Genomic DNA, 21349 nt, shown 5'->3' with positions numbered 1-21349 from the left:
TTTTTTTTTTTTTTTTTTTTTTTTTTAAGAGAGAGCGTCTCCTGAGTTACTTAACACCTTTCCTAAGTTGCTGAGGCTGGCTTTGAACTCCCAATCCTCCTGCCTTAGCCTGCCAAGCCACTGGGATTAAAAGCATGCACCACTGCACCCGGCCTCTTTTTTGCTATTTAACATGGCTGAGAAAGGAACTAAAGTACTCACTCTATGGTAAGCAGATGCTCTACCCCTGAGCTACACTTTCAGCCCACTGACAAAACCCTTACTCCTGCTACAAGGATCAGTCCTCTCTCTACAGAACAGTTAATTCATTCTCAATTCTTCTTTTTTTAAATAATCAGCTTTTCCTACTTAATCTTTTTTCTTTTTCTACTACTGGGGTTTGAACACAGGTCACTCTACCATTAAGCTATATCCCCAGCACCTTTTTTGGGGCAGGTTTGGCCAGTTGATCCCCCTGCCTCAGCTTCCCTAGGAGCTGGTATTACAAGCTGGTATTACAAAGCTGGTATCCCTTTGCTCAGGCTCCTATTTAATCTTAACAACTTGATGTTGCTGAATTAGTGGTACCAAAAAAAGATTATTAGACATCATCCCTTCTTCTTGTAATTACCTAAGAAACACTATCCAGGGCTGGGGAAGTAGCTCAGTAGTAACGTGCTTGCCTAGTAAGCATAAAGCCCTGGATTCAATCCCCAGCACCAAAATTAAATAATAAGAGATCTTAGAAAGTCTATCCAGCACCAAGGCGTCTGAAAGAAACACTTGGAGAACATAGGGTAGAAGTTTCTACTATAGGTTACTGCCCAGAAGAATATGAACAGTGCATAAAGAATTTAAGACTGTCACGAGCATTACACCCAGGAGAGATTTTGGTAAAGTTGTCTCTATACTGAGAACAACTGCTTGGAAGAATGGGCTGAAGAAGGCAGAATACCTACTATAAACAATATACCATCCATAAAGAGGGCATTTTCAAGGCCCTACAGGACCCGGGCCTTAACTCTGATCTCACCGCCTACCATTCTGAGCACAGCATACACTGAAGACAGGAAAGAATGAACAGTGAATGGATGACAGGGGCGACTAAAAGAGACTAAAGAAAGAGGTTTTGACTTGATCCTGAAGGAGCCGGGGAACTGTTTGAGGAGTCTTTAAACTGGGTAGTGACACTGTCAAGACTGCACGGTCTAGATGCAAAGTGGAGACTGGAATGGATGCGGAGCCCAAAGGACCAGGAGACCACTGAGGAGGAGAAATCCCACGGAGGGCGGAGGGCGCTGCCTTATGTGTCTGGGGAGAGGGCCTGTTAATGAGTCCAGAGAGATGACAACGAAACCATCAGCTTAGGGCTGGGCAACCTCACAGGAACTGCCAGTGGAGCCTAAGGTCGGGGGGAAAGGTGGAGCCTAAAGGAGGAAGCGAAAACCGGCAAGAGCAGAAGTCTCCCGGGGGTCCCCGGAAAGCGCCTCCTCGGCGCCCCTGAAGAACCGCCTCCGAGGCCTCCCTCCTCCCCGCCTCCCCCAGCCCGCCCGCTGACCGAACGAATTGAGAAAGTCCGCGATTTTCTTGATGCTGCTGGTGATGACTTCAATGTATTCCCGGTTCGCCCAGTCTTGGTGAATCTCTCGTTGCACCGGATCCTCCTGTCCCGCCATGGCGGCCGTCTGAAGAAGAGTGAGTGCGCCGGCGCCTCGACCCCATAGGCCGCCAGTGCGCCTGCGCCGCCAGCCCACGCCCAATCGGTACCCACTAAACCCCGACATTGTGGTGCGCCTGCGCACTGCAGCGCCCTCGCCTGCGTTCTCGCTCCGCTCCCACGCCCTGGAAAACAGATGCCTGAACTCCTTGGGCGAGCTGCACACCCACGCCTGTCACTGGCAGTTCTGGTCATTAGGGGGCGCGTGGGCTCCCCTCGCCTACTCCCTTAGCGGCTCCAAGATCTTTTGCGCAATCTGTCTCAGCAATAAGATAGGCATGGTTGATTAAGCCACACTAAATACAAGTCACTTAGGAAATGCCTTTCATATGATGCACCATGTAATATGATGTCCCACTTTGCGTTTAACAAATGAGCAAAACATGGCAACAATCGGGCCCAGTGGCTCACGTTTGTAATCCTAGCGACTTGAGAGGCAAAGGCAAGGAGGATCACAAGTTCAAGGCCAGCCTGGGCAACTTAGCCACTGTCTCAAAGTAAAAAAAAGTAAAAGTGAAAAGGGCTGGGGTGTTAGCTCAGTGATAGAGCGCCCCTGGATTCAGTTCCCAGTGACGCAAATAAACGTTTAAGACCCAGCGATGGAGAGGCCAAGCCAAAATTGGTAGGGTCAGAGGTAGTTGGTCACAATGTTAACTAGTATCATCCTTTCAGAAGGAATCTTGTAAACTGGTAGCAAGTAAACATTTCAAAGCTTTTGACCCCCTAATCATTTCATTAAAAAAAATCAGTGGGGGGGAAAACCCACAAAGACCACTTTAACCACAAAGATGTTCTTCGTGGTAGTAGTATAACTATGGAAGAATGGCTAATATTGTAAATATTATGCAGTCATGAAATGTTAATTATGATCACTTTGGCAACATAAAATGTCACATGATAAACTGAAGGGGAAAACAGAATACATATTTTTCTTTAGTGGCAACTATGTGTTAGTTGATTAGGGCTGCCCTGGAAAGGGAATACTGGCCGCCTGGAGCAAGTTCTCCAGAAGGGAAGTTGTTATAAAAGCCTGAACCCGGCCAGCCCCTCCCACCTCTCTGCTTCCTGCCTCTCCTTGTATTTCCATCTTTCATGTATGTTGCCACCATGTGCCATGGGGCCCTCTCCAGAGCCTACACCACATTGTTATGGATTCAGCCTCTACAATTGCAAGGTAAAGAACTTTTTTTTTTCCTTCATAAGTAACCTGCCTCAGCTATTTCATTGCAGGAATAAAAAAGCTAATACAAGGAGATTCTGGTTTTCCGTATGTTGCTTCATATCACACTTGGAAGGATGATAAATGACACTTCCAGGAACTCGTTCCCAGCCCAAGGTAACCATTCTTAATGGTGCTGTGCTAGGACAATTATGGGTGTACAAGAAAAAGGCAGGTGGGCCATTAGTTCCCCCCACAAATACTGCTAGACAATGCAGTAGATAGGCACTGGGGATTCAGGAGTTAGCTTGGTGGACTCCTTCCTTCCCTCAGCCATCCAGGGCAATTGAAGCAATGCTTACAAACTTGTCAAGTCACTTTTTCAGTATGATGAAAGCATCAGTTTTTCAGCATTGCAACATGAGACAGAATCGCCCTCCCCAACCTGTGAGTACTAGCAGATGAACCCAGGGATGCACTACCACTAAGCTACACCCTATCCCTTTTTATTTTAGGGGGACAGGGTCTCACTAGGGTGCCCAGGTTGATCTAGAACTAGGGATTCTCCTGCCTCAGCCTCCCCAGTAGCTGTGATTACAGGGCATACGCCACCATTCCCCAGAATAATAATCCTGAAGTTTAACAGAAGCAGACAGGTTTTCAATCAGGAAGGAAAGATTTTTTTTTTCCTCTCTTGACAGGCAAACATTTGTAATAAGTTCTGTCTCCTTGCACTGGATCATTTCAATACAGCAGCAAAAGCCTTCAGGACCCTCGGTCCTTAATCCTGAATATGGGCAGAGGGTAATTAATACACATTATTAGTAGTAGTAGTAGTACTGGGGATTGAACCCATGTATGCTTAACTACTGAGCAACACCCCCAGGCCTTTTTTGTATTTTATTTAGAGACAGGGTCTTGCTGAGTTGCTTAGGTCCTCGATAAATTGCTGAAGCTGGCTTTGAACCCGCGATTCTCTTGCCTCAGCCTCCCAAGGTGCTAGGATTACAGGCGTGCACCACCACCCACGGCTTGATACAGATTTTTATCCCTAACTACAGGCCCAGGATTTTTACACCTGACCACAGCCTTTGTGGTGGGGGTTTCTGTTCTCTGTGACCTGATCAAAAGGCTCGCAGGTATGGTAGGATGGGGATGGGAAGGAATTCTAACTAGCCCTGCTGAAACCTGAGTCCTGGACCAGGCGTTCCAAGGAGTGAGTGGGAGGCCAATCCTGACACCTCCCAGTGGGGCGGGGCTCGGATTCTCCCCCAGGGGTCCTGGGTCACAAAGGCGGTTGCCAAGCGCGGGTGGAGAAAAGATGCTGCTGCCACTCTGGAGCGTGCGGCCCACGGAGTTCAGCAGGTGAGCCCCCGGCCCGGATGGTGGGACCGGGCCCGGGCTCCCACCTCTTCTTCCGCCTCGGCCAGCGCCGTCTGGCCACCGCACCCGGGGAGGGGCCCCAGGGGGACAATTCCCTTCTCCAAGCACTCCAGCTCCTCGGGATCTGTTCACACAGTTCACGAGGACCTCAGCTGCATTTGGGCGCTGCGTTCCCCTTTCCAAGGTGGGGAAATCAAGGGACTGGGTCCCTTGGAATGGGAGGAATGGTATGAAAGGGAATACTTTGGGGCCAGAAAAAACAGGTGTTCCCTATTTCGGAGCTATTACAGTAGTTTTAGTATACTTCCTATTCAATCCCTCCTGGAATGGGTGACAGTGACTTCTTGCTTGGGATGGGCTGAACCATTTTTAAACCTTGTGTGAAGTAAGCCCTCTCTTCCATGTTGTTTCTGAATATTCAGGCTGGACATGTGACAAAGCCTTTTAACTTAGGCTGTTTCCTCTTAGGAGGATCAAGAAAAGAATCCTGAGGATTTGACTTCTTTTTTTGGGGGGGGAGGGGGCATATGTTTAGAGGAATTAATATTCTCCATCCCATTTTGTCATAAGTGGCATACCAAAGTGGCCCCAATCTTGTATGTATGTTCTTAAGGTCAAGATATCTTGCATCAAAAGCCCTTCAGAGACTGGAATAGATAATTATCCCTTGGGTGCCAATTTCTCATCCTAAGGCAGCCCAGATATTTGAATGTTTAGTAATTTGCAGGAAGGCTGCATAGAACATGAGAAACATACCAGCTGCAGTAAACCAACCCATCTTCTTCATACTAACCATTGCTGGGGCAGTTCTGGGTTGAAATGTCACCAACAATTCTTTTTAAAAGATGAATTTCATTGCTTCAACACTATGGTGAAGCTGTCAACTTCTCAATGATGACAATTACTGGGTAGGATGAGATCAAATCTACCACTGTATTTTGTGGGAGAAGCAAAGAGAGAGAAAAATACACTAGGCTAGAAAGAAAAGGGATTTGCTGTATATGTCCCTTGACATAAAAGGTAGATACTCAAGAAATGTGAGCATCTCTTGAAATCAGTAAGGCCCTTAAGTATTGTCAGTTTTGAAACAGAATGATGGAAAGCTCCAAATCTACTTGGATAAAGTATGAGTTAGCAATCTCCTCCCAACCCCCCCCCCGCCCCTTTTTGGGAGGTGGTGCTGGGGATTGAACCCAGGGCCTTGTGCATGTGAGACAAGCACTCTACCAATTGAGCTCTATCCCCAGCCCACCTCCCAATCCTTCATTTTCAAAGACAAAATCATCATCATCATCATCATCATCATGGTCTTAACCAGTGGGTCAGTGGGTCTCACATGGATGAAAAAACAAAAACCCATACCCAGAAAAACAACAACAAAAAAGCTTTAGAACATTTTAAGAGACTCGCCCGTGGAAGTGTTTCCCCTCAGCCTGGTATAACTCCTCTAATGTGGTCCCCAGTTGCCTAGGACTCAGAAGAGCTGTTCCCTTTGTATCAGGAAACAGACTTTTAGGGGCAAGAGGGAGCAGACTGTCTCCATTATGAAAAATAGTGCAAGCTGGCTGGAAGTGCTTAAAAGGAACAGTGTAAGTTGTTCTTAAACTGAAAAGTACAGTGGAGTCCCCTGAAGGGTTTGCATAAATGCAAGTTTCTGGACCCCACCCCAGAGTTTCTGATTCTGTAGGTCTGAATTGGAGCCTAAGAATTTGCATTTCTACCTACTTCCCAAAGGATGTTCAATCTGTTAGTCCAGAAAGCATACTTGGGAACCACTGATGTTAAAATACATGGCATTAAGGGTGACCTATTTTTAAGATATGGCCTGAGCTGCTTCTAATCTCAAATAATAAGATCTCATCATGAAGTCCCAGCACCCTCTGTCACCTCAGAGGTATATATTCTGTCATGAGCAGTTACCAACACAGCCCAAGTCCCAACAGTGGATTGGGACATTCCATGTCAGACAAATCCATTTCCTCATTTGTAGGATGGGTTAAAACCTCCCTTTAGAGGCTTGTAAAAGGTTTAATAGAATCTTAGTGCACATATCAGTTGACACATTCAATACTCATTACCATCCCCATCCCCTACTGTCCTTTCTAGAATTACTAATACCCTATCACTACTGGAATCTGTTCATGGGAACCACAAAGTAAGTTTAATAAGTCAGTAGTGAGACAGATGTGAACTGTCATGGCCATGACCTCACCGGGGAAATTCCATGTTTTTGATTCCTCTCCTTTAGGACTGTCAATGGCAGGATATCAGCTCTGGTCACCATGGACCCCACTGGATGAGAGCTTCCAATGGCTGCGGCACACAACACCTACCCCTTCCTCCAAGCACCCCTTTAGGGCCTCCCCCTGTTTTCCACATACCCCTTCTGACCTTGAAGTGCAGCTGTGCTTTCAAGAGGTCACTCTAGTCCTAGACAGCCCGTTCCTGGAAACCGGAGTGAGTCCCAAGTTACCCTGCCACACGTCAGAGCTCCGAACCATGAGCAACAAGAAAGGACTGGTCAGGAAGCCCCAGCCCATCCGCCTCAGTGGAGTGGATTCTGTCTTTGGCAGGGTCATCACGGCTCAGCCACCCAAGTGGACTGGGACCTTCAGAGTTTCAGACAAGTCAGCCTTCTGCAAAATTATCAGCAGGGAGCACCAGTGGCCCACTGGACTTAAGGAGCCTCAGATTCAGATGACAGTGACTATGTGCAAACAGATGCTGCGCTCCATCCTCCTGCTGTATGCAACATATAAGAAGTGCACCTTTGCCTTACAACACTCCAAGTAAAGGGTCCCCATCTGATCCCCCCAATCTTCACACCATGTTCTTTGGTATGTACCTGAAGCTTACACAAATCTGTTCACATAAATGAAACTGTGACACTGCCCCAGCTATTCTGCTTTCCTGTGAAGCAGTGATAATTCAGGAGCCCCTGTCTCTCCAAAATAAGGGGAGGGTGGGCAGTGATAACAGTGCAAGGGAGAACATTTCCATTGTAAATTTGAAACGACCATTTAAAAGAGTCAAACTAGCATTGACATGTACATGTGATAAAGAACCATTAAACCATATAAATCAATGAGCCTACTGTGAACTCACTTAAACACCAAAGACAATAATGAATTGGGGGAAAAGGGGATTTTGAGAAAGGAGTGTGCACTTTTTTGTACCAGAGGAAGATGGGGTAAAAAATATTTATGAGTCAAGAATTAGTTTAGGGCTGGGGATGTGGCTCAAGCGGTAGCGCGCTCGCCTGGCATGCGTGCGGCCCGGGTTCGATCCTCAGCACCACATACAAACGAAGATGTTGTGTCTACCGAAAACTAGAAAATAAATATTGAAAAATTCTCTTTAAAAAAAAAAAAAAAAGAATTAGTTTAAAAACTGAATAGACTTCCCCCATCAATACAATGACCAAAAAACAATACCTCAGGATAGTACTTAAATGGATAGAAATATTAACAAATATTAAACAATCTTTACAGCCTGGCAAGAAAGAACTTGGTAGCAGCACTGAAATTGGGCTTTTTGACAGAAGAAAGGAGAGCCCTCCATTTTAGATGAAGTATATTCATAATGTTCTGTTTCTAATAAACAATTTTGTAGTATTCTTGTAATTAGATTATAGGTGCAATTCAGAATAATGTGGAAATAAATATTATATGTATGCAAAGTCAGCATAAATTTGATGATGCCTCTTCTTCCTTTGTCTTATATTACTATAAGGATCCAAAAAATTATAAGGTAGCAAAATATTCCTTTTGATTCTGTCTTGAGTATTGAAAGAAGTTCAGGTCACTTCTCTAGAAAGATCACAAAGATGTTGCCATCATATGTGAGAACAGTCCTTGTAATAGAGAAGATGATTTTGGGCAGAAAAACTATGTTGGCACCTATCCCTATTATTTCTCTGCACAAACTTCAATTCTACCTAGTCCTTGAATAATAAAAGAAATCTAAAAAACAAGAATAAGATGACTAAGGAAAAACTTAGAATTTATTTGTTAAAGTGATATAAGCCTAAATTCTAGAATAAATCTGTTTCAAAACTAGTGCACAAAGTCCAGAATCATGACTCAGAGAGTTTACTCTGAAGCACAGTACAGCCACATTTATCGAAACCAGAAACAACGCTTCACTGGGATTCCAAGCCAGGGACTTTGACAATGTTAGACAATCCGTGAAATTCACAAATTAAATAAACCCCCTCTTGGAGGACAAAACAGGATACTTCCAAACAGAAAGAGCAGATTTCAAACCCTGAATACAAAATGGTAAGAGAGTGGCAGAGAAGGGAAAGACAGCAGCAGCCTCTTGGGGTCTAATCAGAGTTGTCGTCACTCTCATCACTATATTGCTCCTTTTCTCCATCACTTGCTTCTTCTTCTTCACCATCCTAAGGAGCAAAGGACAAGTAAGTATTTTAGGCCATTGATCTAGGAGACTCAATGAATTGCAAAAAAGTTCCCACCAATATATACTATACTACTTCATTGTTGAAACCAATGATAGATTTTAAACTACTGCTATGGTTTGGATGTGAGGTGACCCCCAAATGCTCCTGTGTTAATGCAAGGATATTCAGAGGAGAGATGATTAGATTATGAGACCTGCTACCTAATTATTCTAATTTGAATCGACTGGCTGGGTGGTAACTGTAGGCAGATGGGGCAAGGAAAAGTGTCACAGGAGGTGTGAGTGAAGGGAGGGTTCATCTTCCCTGTGGCCCCTTCCTCACCTGCTGTCTCTGCTTCCTGGCTGCCACAGTGGAGCAGTGCTCCTCCACCTCACCCTTCTGCCAAGATGCACTGCCTCATCTTAGGCCCAGAGAAATGGACTTGGCTGTCTATGGACTGAGTCCTCTGAAACTGTGAGCCTCAAATAAACTTTTCCTCCTCTTAAGTTGTTCTTGGATATATGTTGGTCACAGCGATGAAAAGCTGAATAATACCTTCTTTGTAAAATGAACCAGAGGCTCTTCTCATTTTTACTGAAGTACTGGGGATCAAACTTAGGGCCTCACACATGCTAAGCAAGTGCTCTGCCACTGAACTATATCCCCAGCCCTTCTTATTTTTGTGAGACAGTCTCCCTAAGTCACCCAGGCTAGTCTGGAACTTGAAATCTTCTGCCCTTAGCCTCCTGAGTAGCTGGAATTATAGGCATTCAACACCATCTTAATTCTTGAGCTCTAAGCCAAGACCATGGATGGAGATCATTTTGATACTGACTCATCCCATACTGCAAGCAAACCAAATTTTCATGATTTTTAAAATTGGCCATAGCTCTCCAGCTCTTCTACATGGATGTGACATAAACAAAATCACCATATGCTTCAATAGAAAATGAAATAGATATTAAAATTCAACAGGGAATACACATAAAATTGCTTCGCAAATCTAGTATGGTAGGTTTGTTTAGGATAAAATACAAAGCTAACAGGTGCAGGAGGCATGTTATACATTAAAACAGAGAACCATGCAAATAATTTTTCATACTAAACGGCCTTTATTTAGGCCACACAGCAGGAATTCTTGTATCTGAACTTCTTGATGTCCATGACCCACTTGAATTATAGCAAAATTTTATAAATATGCAAATTTTTATTTAGCTTTCTTTAAATTAACAAAAGCATTGAAAAAAAAAAAAAAAGGAGTTCTGTTATTTTATTCCTATGTGGTAGCAACTTCTGACTCTAGGTTTTGGCTTCCATCAAATGCTTTCTTGGGTGATTTTTTTTGGACAGGGGGGAACCAAAAATTGAACTCAGGCACACTTGACCACTGAGCCACATCCCCAGTCTTTTTTTGTGTGTGTATTTTAGAGACAGGGTTTCATTGAGTTGCTTAGCAACTCTTTTTTGCTAAGGTTAGCTTTGAATTCATGATCCTCCTGCGTCAGCCTCCTGAGCCATCTAGATTATAGGTGTGGGCCACCAAGCTGGCTTGCCTATTTTTGTCTATTCAAACATGTTTAAGTGGCTTAGCTCATCTTCTCAGAACTTAGAAAATATATTAAACTCTTCTTTTCTTCCTTCTAAAATAGTTTCATACATGAGTTTGTAGAAAACAGTACAATACACAATGGAAGGGAAAATTTTTTTTCTTTGTTTTTAGTGTTGGGGATTGAATCCAGGGACTTGTGCATGCTAAGCACAGGCGTTACTAGTGAGCCACAGCCCAAGTCACTTGGAAGGCAATTTTCAACTCCATAACACATGCCACAGCTTGAGATACTCAAATGATTCTAAAATTGTGGAACTCTTTTTTTCTGGGCCCCAAAGAATTCATAAGTAAAGAAATAGTATTATATCATCAAATATAAGCAGGGAAAGGTCTGCATTCTACCAATTCACAACAGTTAACATGAAACCATCAATGCCAGACTCTGGTGCCCTTTCGATACCTCTGTTGCTTTGCTCTTAGTGAGCTGGGATGACGTGCCACCCTCACTCTCATCTGCTGTGCTCTCCTGGGAATTCTGGGATATAATCTCTTCACCCTAAATATGGAAGGACAGAGACAAATGGTGGGTTATAATGATTACATTAGGGTTCGTACGAGGAGAAAGGCTGAGCAATACAAAGAAAGATGTTCTAAGTCATTCAAAACACTAACACCAACTTGTGCTACAGCATCTAGGGAAGGAATGCTCAACCCCAGGTTTCTGGGATGCCTGTGGCTCTGATATTATATGTATTTCTACAAAAAAGAATTTATCTTTGTATTCTAGTATCACAGTAGATTTACAAGGTAAGAATGTATTAGTGACTTTTGGTTATCGTTGAATACAGATCTAGTTTCCCCAGTATTTTTTTTTTTTTAAATATTTGTTTTTTGGTTTTAGGTGGACACAACATCTTTATTTTTATGTGGTGCTGAGGATCAAACCCAGTGCCTCATGCATGCTAGGCAAGCGCTCTACCTCTGAGCCACAACCCCAGCCCTCCCCGGTATCTTAAAGTAAATAAGTTCCAACACAGGAACCACAAACAGCTATGAAGAGGCTGAAGAACAGTCAAGTGGTTGAAGAACATCAACTCTGGATCAGAACTGTTTGGACTCAAGCTCTGGCTCCACTCACTTGCTGTTGACAGGCCTTACATAAGTTACTTCTCTGAGTTTCAATTTTCTCAAATAGAATCAATCTCATACAGCTGAGGTGAAGAAAAGAAGCTAATTCTCGGGTCTATTTTCATATATAACCAATTATAAAACTATGATATTGTCAGCATGAAAAAAAAAAAGGGCTTAGATCCTTTATGAAAAATGCTGTAAGCAATATTATGATCAACACAAGATTTCATTCAGTCAGACAACTGTAAGACCCTAGAAATGTTCATTTGTTAACGTTAGCCAAAATGATTTCGTGAAAAATACAGACTAGGGCTTAAAACTGCCTTGGAGAGGATTGCACCAATCTGGCTCTATTTCTGAGACCTGTTCACACCAATGGCACCTTTGCTGCCTGTCTCTAGTACAGCCTGTGACTAGAGACCACAGCAATGTACCCTAGCTTTAAAAACTAAACAACCAGGGCTGGGGATGTGGCTCAAGTGGTAGCACGCTCGCCTGACATGTGTGCGGCCCGGGTTCGATCCTCAGCACCACATACAAACAAAGATGTTGTGTCCGCCGAAAATTAAAAAAAAAATAAATATTAAAATTCTCTCTCTCTCTCTCTCTCTTAAAAAAAATAGTTCTTAAAAAAAAAAAAACTAAACAACCAGACTTCAAAGCAGTCTCATTGGCAAAACAGGGCTTAAGTGACCTTCCTTACATTCCTTCTGATGTTCTATCAAGGAATGGGAATGAGGTATTAGCACTGGTGGTCCAAAGGCTTACCTGCAAGTCCCGGTTTTTGAGATTGCCCAGCCAGAAAGCCTCTCTGCAATTGTTGAGGACCAGCATTGCTTTGACTCTGCAAACTAAGAGCTCCAGGGTCTTTTTGAGTAAAGGCACATGTTTGGTGAGTCTCATGTCCTGGTGAATCTGAATGAAAATACATACATACATCTCATCTGAGCTTATCGTCAAGCATAAATCTGTACACTGAATGACAGCATAGCCCTGTCAATTTGAGACAGGGTCTCACTAAGTTGTTGAAGCCCAACTTGAACTTGTAATCCTCCTGTCTCAGCCTCCTGAGTTGCTGGGGTAACAATCATGAGTCACCTCACCTGGCACCAAAAATATTCTTGAGCCAATATTACATGGATATTAAAAAAAAAAAAAAATCTCTGCTTAGCACAGAGTCCTTAAAATTCCATTGCTCAGAACTTTTCAACTTAAAACCAGGAGAGGAAATAAGTAATAGGAACTGGCTCAAAGAATCATTTGGTTTTCCAGTGACTATAGAACCCTAGGATTCCGTGTTCCTTCAGAAAAAAAAGGTGACAATGGTTTATCAACTCTAAGAGGGTTTCAAGCAGAAAAACCCTTCAATGCAAAAATGTTCTCACAACAGATGTGCCCCTTGACAACTAAGTAGTCCAGCTGGAAAATCTGAGATGGCTGCTTTAGCAATACCTTGCCCAACAGTGCCACCCCTGACCTAGTGTTTTTCCCACCCAGAGCACTTTGTAAGTTTTTTTTTTTTTTTCTTCTTTTTAACTAGGGATTGAACCCAGGGATACTTTACTACTGAGCTATATCCTCAGTCCTTTTTATTTTTTTGAGACAGGGTCTCACTAAGTTGCCCAGTCTGGCCTCAAACTGTGATCCTCCTGTCTCAGCCTCCTGAGTGGCTCGGATCACAGGTGTGAACCACCATGCCCAGCCATCCAGCAGCATTCTATATTCCTCACCCAAGAAGCATTTCTAGAGAACGGCTATGGGATCTGAATCAAATTACAGATGCAGAACTTCCCTTTAGACACTGCCCAATATCAACCAGCAACTAAGGATCTGAATAGTCATAAAATGCCTTTGGACACAGTCTAAGATCTAAAGGCTTAAAGAAGGGGTAACAAAGGAAGAAGTAAATAGAACCAATGGTACTCCCAAAAGCACCTGCAGATCCAGCCAGCAGTGCCCGACCTACTCCCCTCTCACCTTGGAATGCCCACACAGGTGATGAAGCAGCCTTGTGTCCAGCTGGAAGGTTTCCAGTAAGCTCAGCACATCTTCCTAAGATTACAAAATTCATAAATGCAGCATGAAATATTCTCATTTCATTTTAGATGCAAGATATCCTTGTAACTGAGGGAATCAAAGATGATACATTCTACAGGTTGCAGCCTATGGTGACAATCGTCTTCATTTGGCCCTCAGAAACAGAATTAGCCAAAGAGATTTCTCTAGTGTCCCATTTCTGCCCCTACTGCCATAAGACCTTGACTATAGAGCTAAATAGGTTACCACATCTCAATTTTCCCCACCTCTCCTTTCTCTTTTAGGGTTATGAGGGATTAACCAAATATCCTAGATGTTTTATTATTGGTGTTTTGCAAGTTTTACTTGCTAAAGATATATAAGAAACCATTTGTTTCTTTCCTTACTTCACTAATCTATCCCTGGGTACTACTTTACTAAAAAAAACTATCAAGATTGTTCTTTAAAACAGCAAAGTATTTTGTGACACAAATAAACTCCATCTTTATTATTCCAAAGAGTAGACCTAGGGAAGCACAAAGTAGCAATCAACTGAATACAAGGTCCTAGGAGTGCAGTAGCACAATGAAATCAAGCTTAAGAGAAAAAGCACCATTAGGGCAGAAGCACAGGAGGGGTCTAAACAGTTCTGCCCAGAATGTGAGCAAGGAGACTGCTCCCACTCCCACCCCCACCCTACCCCATAAGTCACTATGCATATACCCTCCAAGCAACTTGATTTAAAAAAATATATATATTTCTTAGTTTTGGGTGGACACAGTATCTTTATTTTTATGTGGTGCTGAGGATCCAACCCAGTGCCTCATGCATGCTAGGCAAGCACTGAGCCACAAACGCAGTCCCCAAGCAACTCTTGAGAGTAACTCTTTGCTCTCTGCTCTTACCCGGTGTTTTCTGAAACTGAAGTCTAGGAGTGGCATACACTGCTTCAGAAATGCTTCCACAAAGAGACGTCCATACTGAAGAAAAGAGACACTGGTGACTTCTTTTACTTGAAAGGCCCCTACTGAAGCAGCATAGCATCACCAGCCCAAAGGCATTATATTCCTTTTTTATATGTAAAAAATAGTTGGGAGTAGTCCAAAAGGTTAATTTGGAGAAGGTAGTTTAATATGAAAATTGTCTGTAACAAACCCCAGAATTTGATGAATTACCTATTCCAGACACAGCCAAAGGCCAAAGGCCAAACTCAAGAATGAGAGCAGAGAGGAGCAGCGGGAACTCCCAACTCTTGAGGATGAATGACTCTCAAGAGGAGGAAACTGTGTAGGGATGAGGGAGCCCACACCAATTTCCAATATTACCAGATCAAAGAAATCACCCCTTGTCCCTGACTCCCCCATCTCCCAGTGTATGAGAGTAGAGAGGCCAGAAGATAGAATGGGGCACCAACCCACTTGGAAGGAGACATCAGGAGTGGGAAAGAAGCATTCTCTCTACAATATTCCCATTGGGTTTACTATCAAATCTAGAGTTAATCTGGGAAATCCCCATAGAGAGGAGTCATGAAGACATAGAATATATCAGTTTCCACATTCACAAGGCCACCAAAGGCCTTTCCTCTTCCCTCTTTTTTTTTTCTTCTTCTTTTTTAAACAATGCTGGGGATGGAACCCAGGGTCTTGCACAAGTTAGGCAAGCACTGTACCACTGAGCTAACATATCTATTGCCTTCCCTAAGGCTGTTAGCATAGAATAGATCCTTCAGCCTCTGACGTATGCAAGGTATTGGCAACTCATTTTAGCTGAGGCCTCTTTAGAACAACCACAAGAAGAAGAAATATTGAACAGGGCCAGTAAAGCTCTCACCTTCAAACATACATGCAGAACAGGATGACTATCAAATACCTGGAGGTGAAAAGACAAGAAACCAAAGCTAAGGATGGCTCCTTTGAGCATCCCAGCACAGCTCTGGGTACTGCAGAGAATCCTAAAATGAAGACAGCAAGTCAACAGTTTAATTACAAATTAATTTACGGAACAGAGTAACTGCCATAGCTGAGGTTAAAGAAAGGAAGAAATGAGCAAAGAGGGACAAGAGATTGATTCTAACTGGAGATGTTAGAATATGACATAAGAGGGCCAAAACCTTGATCTGATGCTTTAAGAAAAACTTTTTATAAGTGAAGTGAAACAATAAGAGAATGACATCCTAGGCTGAGGGACCAACCTGAACAAAATCTTGGAGAGAAAGCACTAGTTTGAAAAATAATGAAGACACTGAGGGTTGGAAAAGGGAGTGAGATTAGAGAGGACCCAGAGCAAGGTGAGAGAAAATGACAGAGATTAAGTATTATTATTGTGTGTGGGAGGCAGGAAGAAAAGGAAAAGGACATTGCCTAGGAGAGAAAGGGGTTAGCACGGATGGGCAGGAGAACAGGCAATAAGACAATGGAAATGTGTGTGTATGGAGGAGATATGTCTCAGGAAGGGTGAGGACAGGAGCAAACAGGATCCATTTTGGAAGCCAGGGCCTCATTTTCCGCAGTTATCTGGATAACTGGAGCCTCCATGCTCACTTTCATCAGGTTGATGAGGATACTAAAGTCTCGAACAGCCATGTTCCAGTAGAGAAGCTTCTCTTCATGAATCTGGAGACAAACAAACAGATGCCTCTGAATCACAGCTCACAGAATCATTCTTATCCTGTACTCCCAACTAATGCACAGTTCTTCAATCACACAGATATTCAGAGGTTAAAGCTAATTACGCTACCAAAGAAATGTGGCAACCAGTGCACCCACAAGATGGTTCTAAGGCCTACATGTTGTGATAACATTGGAGTGCCTGATAGAGTGTCTTTTTAGGAATTTCCAAGTAGGTACAGCTTCTGCAGCAGATCTCAGTGGCTTCTGACTGCCTATGCTAGCCCTTGATCTCAACAATCCAGTTCAGTTCTGGTTAGCCAAGCTGCCAAGATCCACAGGATCTCAGACTAACTTACCTCATGCTAGCAAACAAGTGACAAATTGGACAGTGGCCAGGGAAAATAAAGCCCAATTCTCACCTCCAACTAGAGGGAAAGGAAATTAAAGCAGGAGTCTTTGAAAAATATCCTGTATTTTGGTAACTCAAAGTAAGTAGCTCAGGAGAAACCCTAGGCCCAAGAAATAGCAGGATCAGGAAATTCCAAGAAATCCAGAGTCCATTTCTTGGTGGGGGAGCATCTGACCCACCTGCTGTGAGTCTGCTGCTGTGCCAGCCTGGAGACCTTTCACCGTCTTCTCAAGTTCAGCCATCATCACACGGAAGAAAATGACAAAGGTGTGCCTAAAAGAGGGACAAGTATACATAGTCCTACAGCAATGCACTGCTTAGGAAGAACTTCCCAAGAAGAAGTCAGGAACCACAATAATTCCTCCCCTACCCCTCTGAATGTTCTTTCACTAGGGTCCACTGAAAAGAGAATAGGAAAGTGGAAAGGCTTCAGAAATGGGTCCAAGTAGATGACCTACAAAACAATGGGTCTGGGCTAGCTTCATGGAAGGAGATGATAGAGTGGTATAGAAAGAGTAGTGAAGCAGTAGGGAGAAGACCCAAGTTTAATCCTGCTTCCACATTCATTTTACTGTTTACAAGCTGGAGAGGTTCCCTCTCTTACCCTCACTTTTCTCAACAGTAAAATGGGGGTAATGATACCTACCTGATAGAATTATTAAAAGGATCAATCAAATGAGATAAAGAATGTTAAAGTGCTTTATAAACCTGAAAGACTATACAAGTATAACTACTGATAGGAGACACAAACTCATTGAGACATACATGATTAGATATGACAATCACCTTCTCAAAGTGGTTAAAATATTAGAACAATAGCCTGAAGCTTATATTATACACATACACACAAACACACACTCACACACATATTTTTTATGATGTTCAGCATCAAACCTGGGCCTCATGCATGGTAGGCACGCACTACCACTAAGCTACCATCCCCAATCCTAGTTTCAAGTTTAAAGGACAAAAGTATAGATAGGAGAAGTTCATCTCCTTTCAAACTGTAACTTCTGACAATTTATTCCACAATAAGGCCCACTCACATAGTTTGACTGAGAGCCTCTGGAAGGAATGCATAGACTAACTAAAGATGGTACCTACCAAATGTATCAAAATTAGAGGGGTGGGCTGGGGTTGTAGCTCAGTAGTAGAGCACTCACCTCGCATGTGCGAGACCCTGGGTTCGATCCTCAGCACCACATAAAAATAAATAAGTGAAATAAAGGTATTGTGTCCAACTACAACTAAAAAATAAATATTTTTTAAAAAATTAGAGGAGTAAGGTGGTTATTTGGAAACTATATACACTAAACAATGTAAACATATCCGAAAAAGAGAACTGGAGGCAAGAATTCCTTTACCTTGTCAGTGTAGGAAACGTAGAGGAAGATGCATCTTTTGGAGAGTTGATCAATTCTGGGACACCAATGCCAGCGATCTCCTCTATGGCCTTCAGAACATTGTCTGTGTGCTCCAGGTAGATGCTGCATGGAGAGTTGGAGGAGTATGAACACGTTACTGAACTTCTAAGTAGTTCAGATTTCTTTCTTGAGATGTTACCAAATATCAAGCTTCCCCCAACCCCAGCAATACTGAGGATTAAACCCAGGGTCTAATGCATGCTAGCAAGAACTTAACCACTGAGCCACATTCCCAGTCCTTTTCGTTTTTTGAGACTGGGTCTTGGTAAGTTGCCCAGTCTTGAACTTGCCTCAGCCTCCCCACAGTTGGCTTACAGGCATACATCACCAAGCCTGGCTGGTATTAAGCTTTAAAACAATTTCAGGAGCTGGAGATATAGCTCAGTTGGTAGAGTGCTTACCTTGCATGCACAAGGACCTGGGTTTGATCCCCAGCACACCATAAAAACAATTTCAGGCTTTTATTTTTATTTTCTTAAGTTAAAGATGGACTCCATACCTTTAGTTTGTTTGCTTATTTTTTCCTGTGGTGCTGAGGATCGAACCCAGTGCCTCATGCGTGCTAGGCAAGCGCTATACCACTGAGCCCCAGCCCTAGCCCCGGGCTTTTATTTTTAATAACAAAGATTCCAGATACTTGTCCAAAGGCAAAGTAAATGAGACCCAATTAGAAACAGACACCTTGGAAGTGATTAATACATCTTGAATATGGTAGACAATAGATGTATTTGGCTGATTAATAAGGTAGGATACAACTGCAAACTCCTCCACTTCCTCTATATTTTAACAATTTTAACTAATAGGAAGGTAGAAGCAGAGGATTTTAAGATCCAGATTCCAAATTCTGTTTAGTTTAAACCTACTTAGCTCTCAAGTCTCCCCTAACCAGATGAGAAATCCCATCAGTAGCAAAATGGAAAAGAGGTATTTGGCTTATGGAAGAAACCAAACATCTCACCAAAGCATATCATGCAGCTGCTCATTAAAGATGCTGCTCTTCTCTTTTTCCCCATGTGACCATGCCCGACAGAGGCACTGTCTAGCCAGGGAAGCTGTTAGAAAACAAGACAGAGAGTTCTCATTAGCAGGAAAATGACCTCTTTTTAAAAAATATAAATTTAAAGTTTTTATTTTGACACATAATAATTGCATACATTCATGGGGTATAGTGACATTTCAATGTATGTATATAATGTATAATGATCAGATAACCTCACTTGTCTTCCAGGCTTTTGGGATGATCATTGTTCAAAGGGATTATTATTCTAAATTTACTAAGTTGTTCCTGTCTTATCAAGAAATTTTTAGAAGGCTGCTATGAACATAAACCAATACAGCCACACAAGGATACTGCTGGGCAGTGGGAAAGTCAAACGTGCTCCTGGTGAGCAGGTCAGTGGCCCTTCCCAAAGCACCATTTCACATTTTCATGCTGCTGTTTGTGCTATTAACTAGGATGTATAATCAGTGAGGTGTATTCCAAGAATTATGATATAATACAGTTAAAGAAAAGTCAAGGAAGAGGCTAATACTTCCTCTACACCTGATCCTTATTTCATCTTTTTCTCCCTTTTTTTTTAAAGATTTTTTATTCTATTTTGTCATATACAACAGCAGAATGCATTACAATTTATATTATACATATAGAGCACAGTTTTTCATATCTCTGATTGTATACAAAGTATATTCACATCATTCATGATTCCATACATGTACTTAGGGTAATAATGTCCAGCTCATTCTTTTTTATCCCCTTGCTTCCTCCCTTGCCCTCCTTCCCCTTTGCCCTATCTAGAGTTTGTCTAATCTTCCCATGTTTTTCTCCCACTTTATTAACCTCATGGTTTATGTCTTTTTGTCAAATGTGTCAGATAATTTTTAAATTTTTTTAGTTGAAAATGGACATAATACCTTTATTTATTTTTATGCAGTGCTAAGGATTGAACACAGTACCTCACACATGCTAGGAAAGCGCTCCACACTGAGCTAAATCTCAGTCCCCAATTATTTTTTCTTTTTTTTTAAAGGATATGATTAAAACTTGAGCCAAACAGAAAATTATCCAGGACTGGGAATGCAGCTCAGTGTGAAGAGTTTGGTTGTGGTCAGCATGTGCTAGGGCCCTGGGTTCCAATCCTCAGTACCAAAAAAAAGAAAAAAAAATCCTCTAGACAGTTGACCAATGTCACACTAAGCAATGTCAGCAGAAGTCAGTCAGAGCTCCTTAGGGAAAAAAGGCCTCTTTGGTGTCAAAGAGGGCATATCCAAGACTTTGTGGGGATTTACATGCAAAAATGTACAAGGTTCTGGGAAGCCCCAAATTTAAAGAGTTAAACATTAATTCTATTCCTGAAAAAGAGGAATTGGGCCCATCACCAATTTTTTCTTTCTTTGGAGCAGGAGCTGTAGATTTCTCCAACAGGACCATCAAAAGTCTGATAAGGTAAAGACCACACTGGAAACTAGGAATGCTGGGATGAAAATTCTGCAAGTAATTGAAGCTCTGACTGTAAGGAGACAAGAAACAAAACAACAAAACACAACAGCATCACATGTATTAAAGACACATTAAAATCCACAGGAGTTGCCCAACTTCCCTGTAAGTGAGAGCCAAATCAGAATCCTCATTTTCAGGTGCTTTAGGACCAAGTTTCAAGCATCTTGACAGAAAACTCTGTGTATGTAGAAATTTAGGGTAAAAGAGCACCCCAGGAATGGAATGCTGGCCTCAAAAGGGTCATGTATGTCAAAAATGCAATTTGTGCAACCCCTGATAAATTAGTTGCCCTTCAAAGACTTATGAAACACTGAAAATCATGTTTAAAATCCAAGTTTGGCAATGTATGGTGGCACACACCTGTAATCCCAGAGGCTCAGGAATCTGAGGCAGGAGGTTTACAAATTCAAAGCCAGAGTAACTTAATGAGACTTTGTCTCTAAATAAAAAATAAAAAGGGCTGGAGATGTGGCTCAATGGTTAAGCATCCCTGGGTTTAATCTCTGGTATCAAAAAAAAAAAAAGAGTGTGTTTGTGTGTGTATCCAACAGAGACAATGTGGAAGGAAATTATAATACAATGCAGAGAAAGCATAGTTTATTTGTTTTGTTTTCCCCCAGTAGTGGGGATCAAATGCAGGGCCTCACATTTGCTAGGCAAATACTCTACCACTTAGTTACATTCCCAGCACCCCACCTCCTTAATATTTTTAGCTATCAATGAATATTTATTATTATTATTTTTAAATGGGGCTGAGAATTGAACCCAGTGCCTCACACATGCTAGGCAAATGTTCCACTACTGAGCTACAACCCCAGTCCCCAAGCCCTTTTTTAAAATTTTATTTTGAGAGTATCTTACTAAGTTGCCTGGCTGAAAACACAGCTTTTAATGAATGCATCATACACAGTCTAGTTTCAATGCAATAAAATAATGGGAGATAGGGAATGAAAATCAGTCTAGAACTGTTAAATTGTTGTTAAAATGATACCAGAGTCAATTCCTGATTGTTTGGTGAGAAAGAGGTCAAATTAAACATTTTCTCTTTCTCTCTGCACACCCCCCCCCCCTTCC

General features: G+C 42.3%; 3 protein-coding genes across 4 annotated transcripts in view; 1 reads left to right on the top strand and 2 right to left on the bottom strand.

Annotated features, from left to right (window-relative positions):
• Positions 1-1718, bottom strand: part of Brk1 (BRICK1 subunit of SCAR/WAVE actin nucleating complex) — a 6590-nt gene extending 4872 nt beyond the window's left edge. The window contains exon 1 of the mRNA XM_015495016.2: positions 1538-1718. Within this exon, the coding sequence (XP_015350502.1) occupies positions 1538-1655 (118 nt within the window). The 5' untranslated portion in view covers positions 1656-1718. The remainder of the gene's footprint in view (positions 1-1537) is intronic.
• Fancd2os (FANCD2 opposite strand) lies at positions 1681-7323 on the top strand. The gene is made up of 2 exons (XM_015495125.2): positions 1681-2870; positions 6487-7323. Exons 1-2 carry the CDS (start codon positions 2789-2791, stop codon positions 7029-7031), a joined length of 627 nt encoding a protein of 208 aa, XP_015350611.2. The 5' UTR covers positions 1681-2788; the 3' UTR covers positions 7032-7323.
• An 891-nt stretch (positions 7324-8214) lies between these two features.
• Positions 8215-21349, bottom strand: part of Fancd2 (FA complementation group D2) — a 57937-nt gene continuing 44802 nt past the window's right edge. For both annotated transcript variants that reach the window (XM_048787099.1, XM_048787100.1), the window contains exons 33-43: positions 20155-20285; positions 18737-18830; positions 17719-17841; positions 16534-16627; positions 15877-15948; positions 15167-15205; positions 14242-14316; positions 13298-13372; positions 12089-12235; positions 10650-10745; positions 8215-8640 (exon numbers count right to left, since the gene is read on the bottom strand). In XM_048787099.1, coding sequence (XP_048643056.1) covers positions 8566-8640; positions 10650-10745; positions 12089-12235; positions 13298-13372; positions 14242-14316; positions 15167-15205; positions 15877-15948; positions 16534-16627; positions 17719-17841; positions 18737-18830; positions 20155-20285 — 1021 coding nt within the window. In that variant the 3' untranslated portion in view covers positions 8215-8565. The remainder of the gene's footprint in view (positions 8641-10649; positions 10746-12088; positions 12236-13297; positions 13373-14241; positions 14317-15166; positions 15206-15876; positions 15949-16533; positions 16628-17718; positions 17842-18736; positions 18831-20154; positions 20286-21349) is intronic.

This window comes from Marmota marmota, unplaced genomic scaffold, assembly GCF_001458135.2.
Source record: "Marmota marmota marmota unplaced genomic scaffold, marMar, whole genome shotgun sequence".
Classification (NCBI taxonomy): Eukaryota; Metazoa; Chordata; class Mammalia; order Rodentia; family Sciuridae; genus Marmota; species Marmota marmota.
The sequence above is the reverse complement of the archived record's forward strand: the minus strand, read 5'-3'. Positions and strand labels throughout refer to the sequence as shown.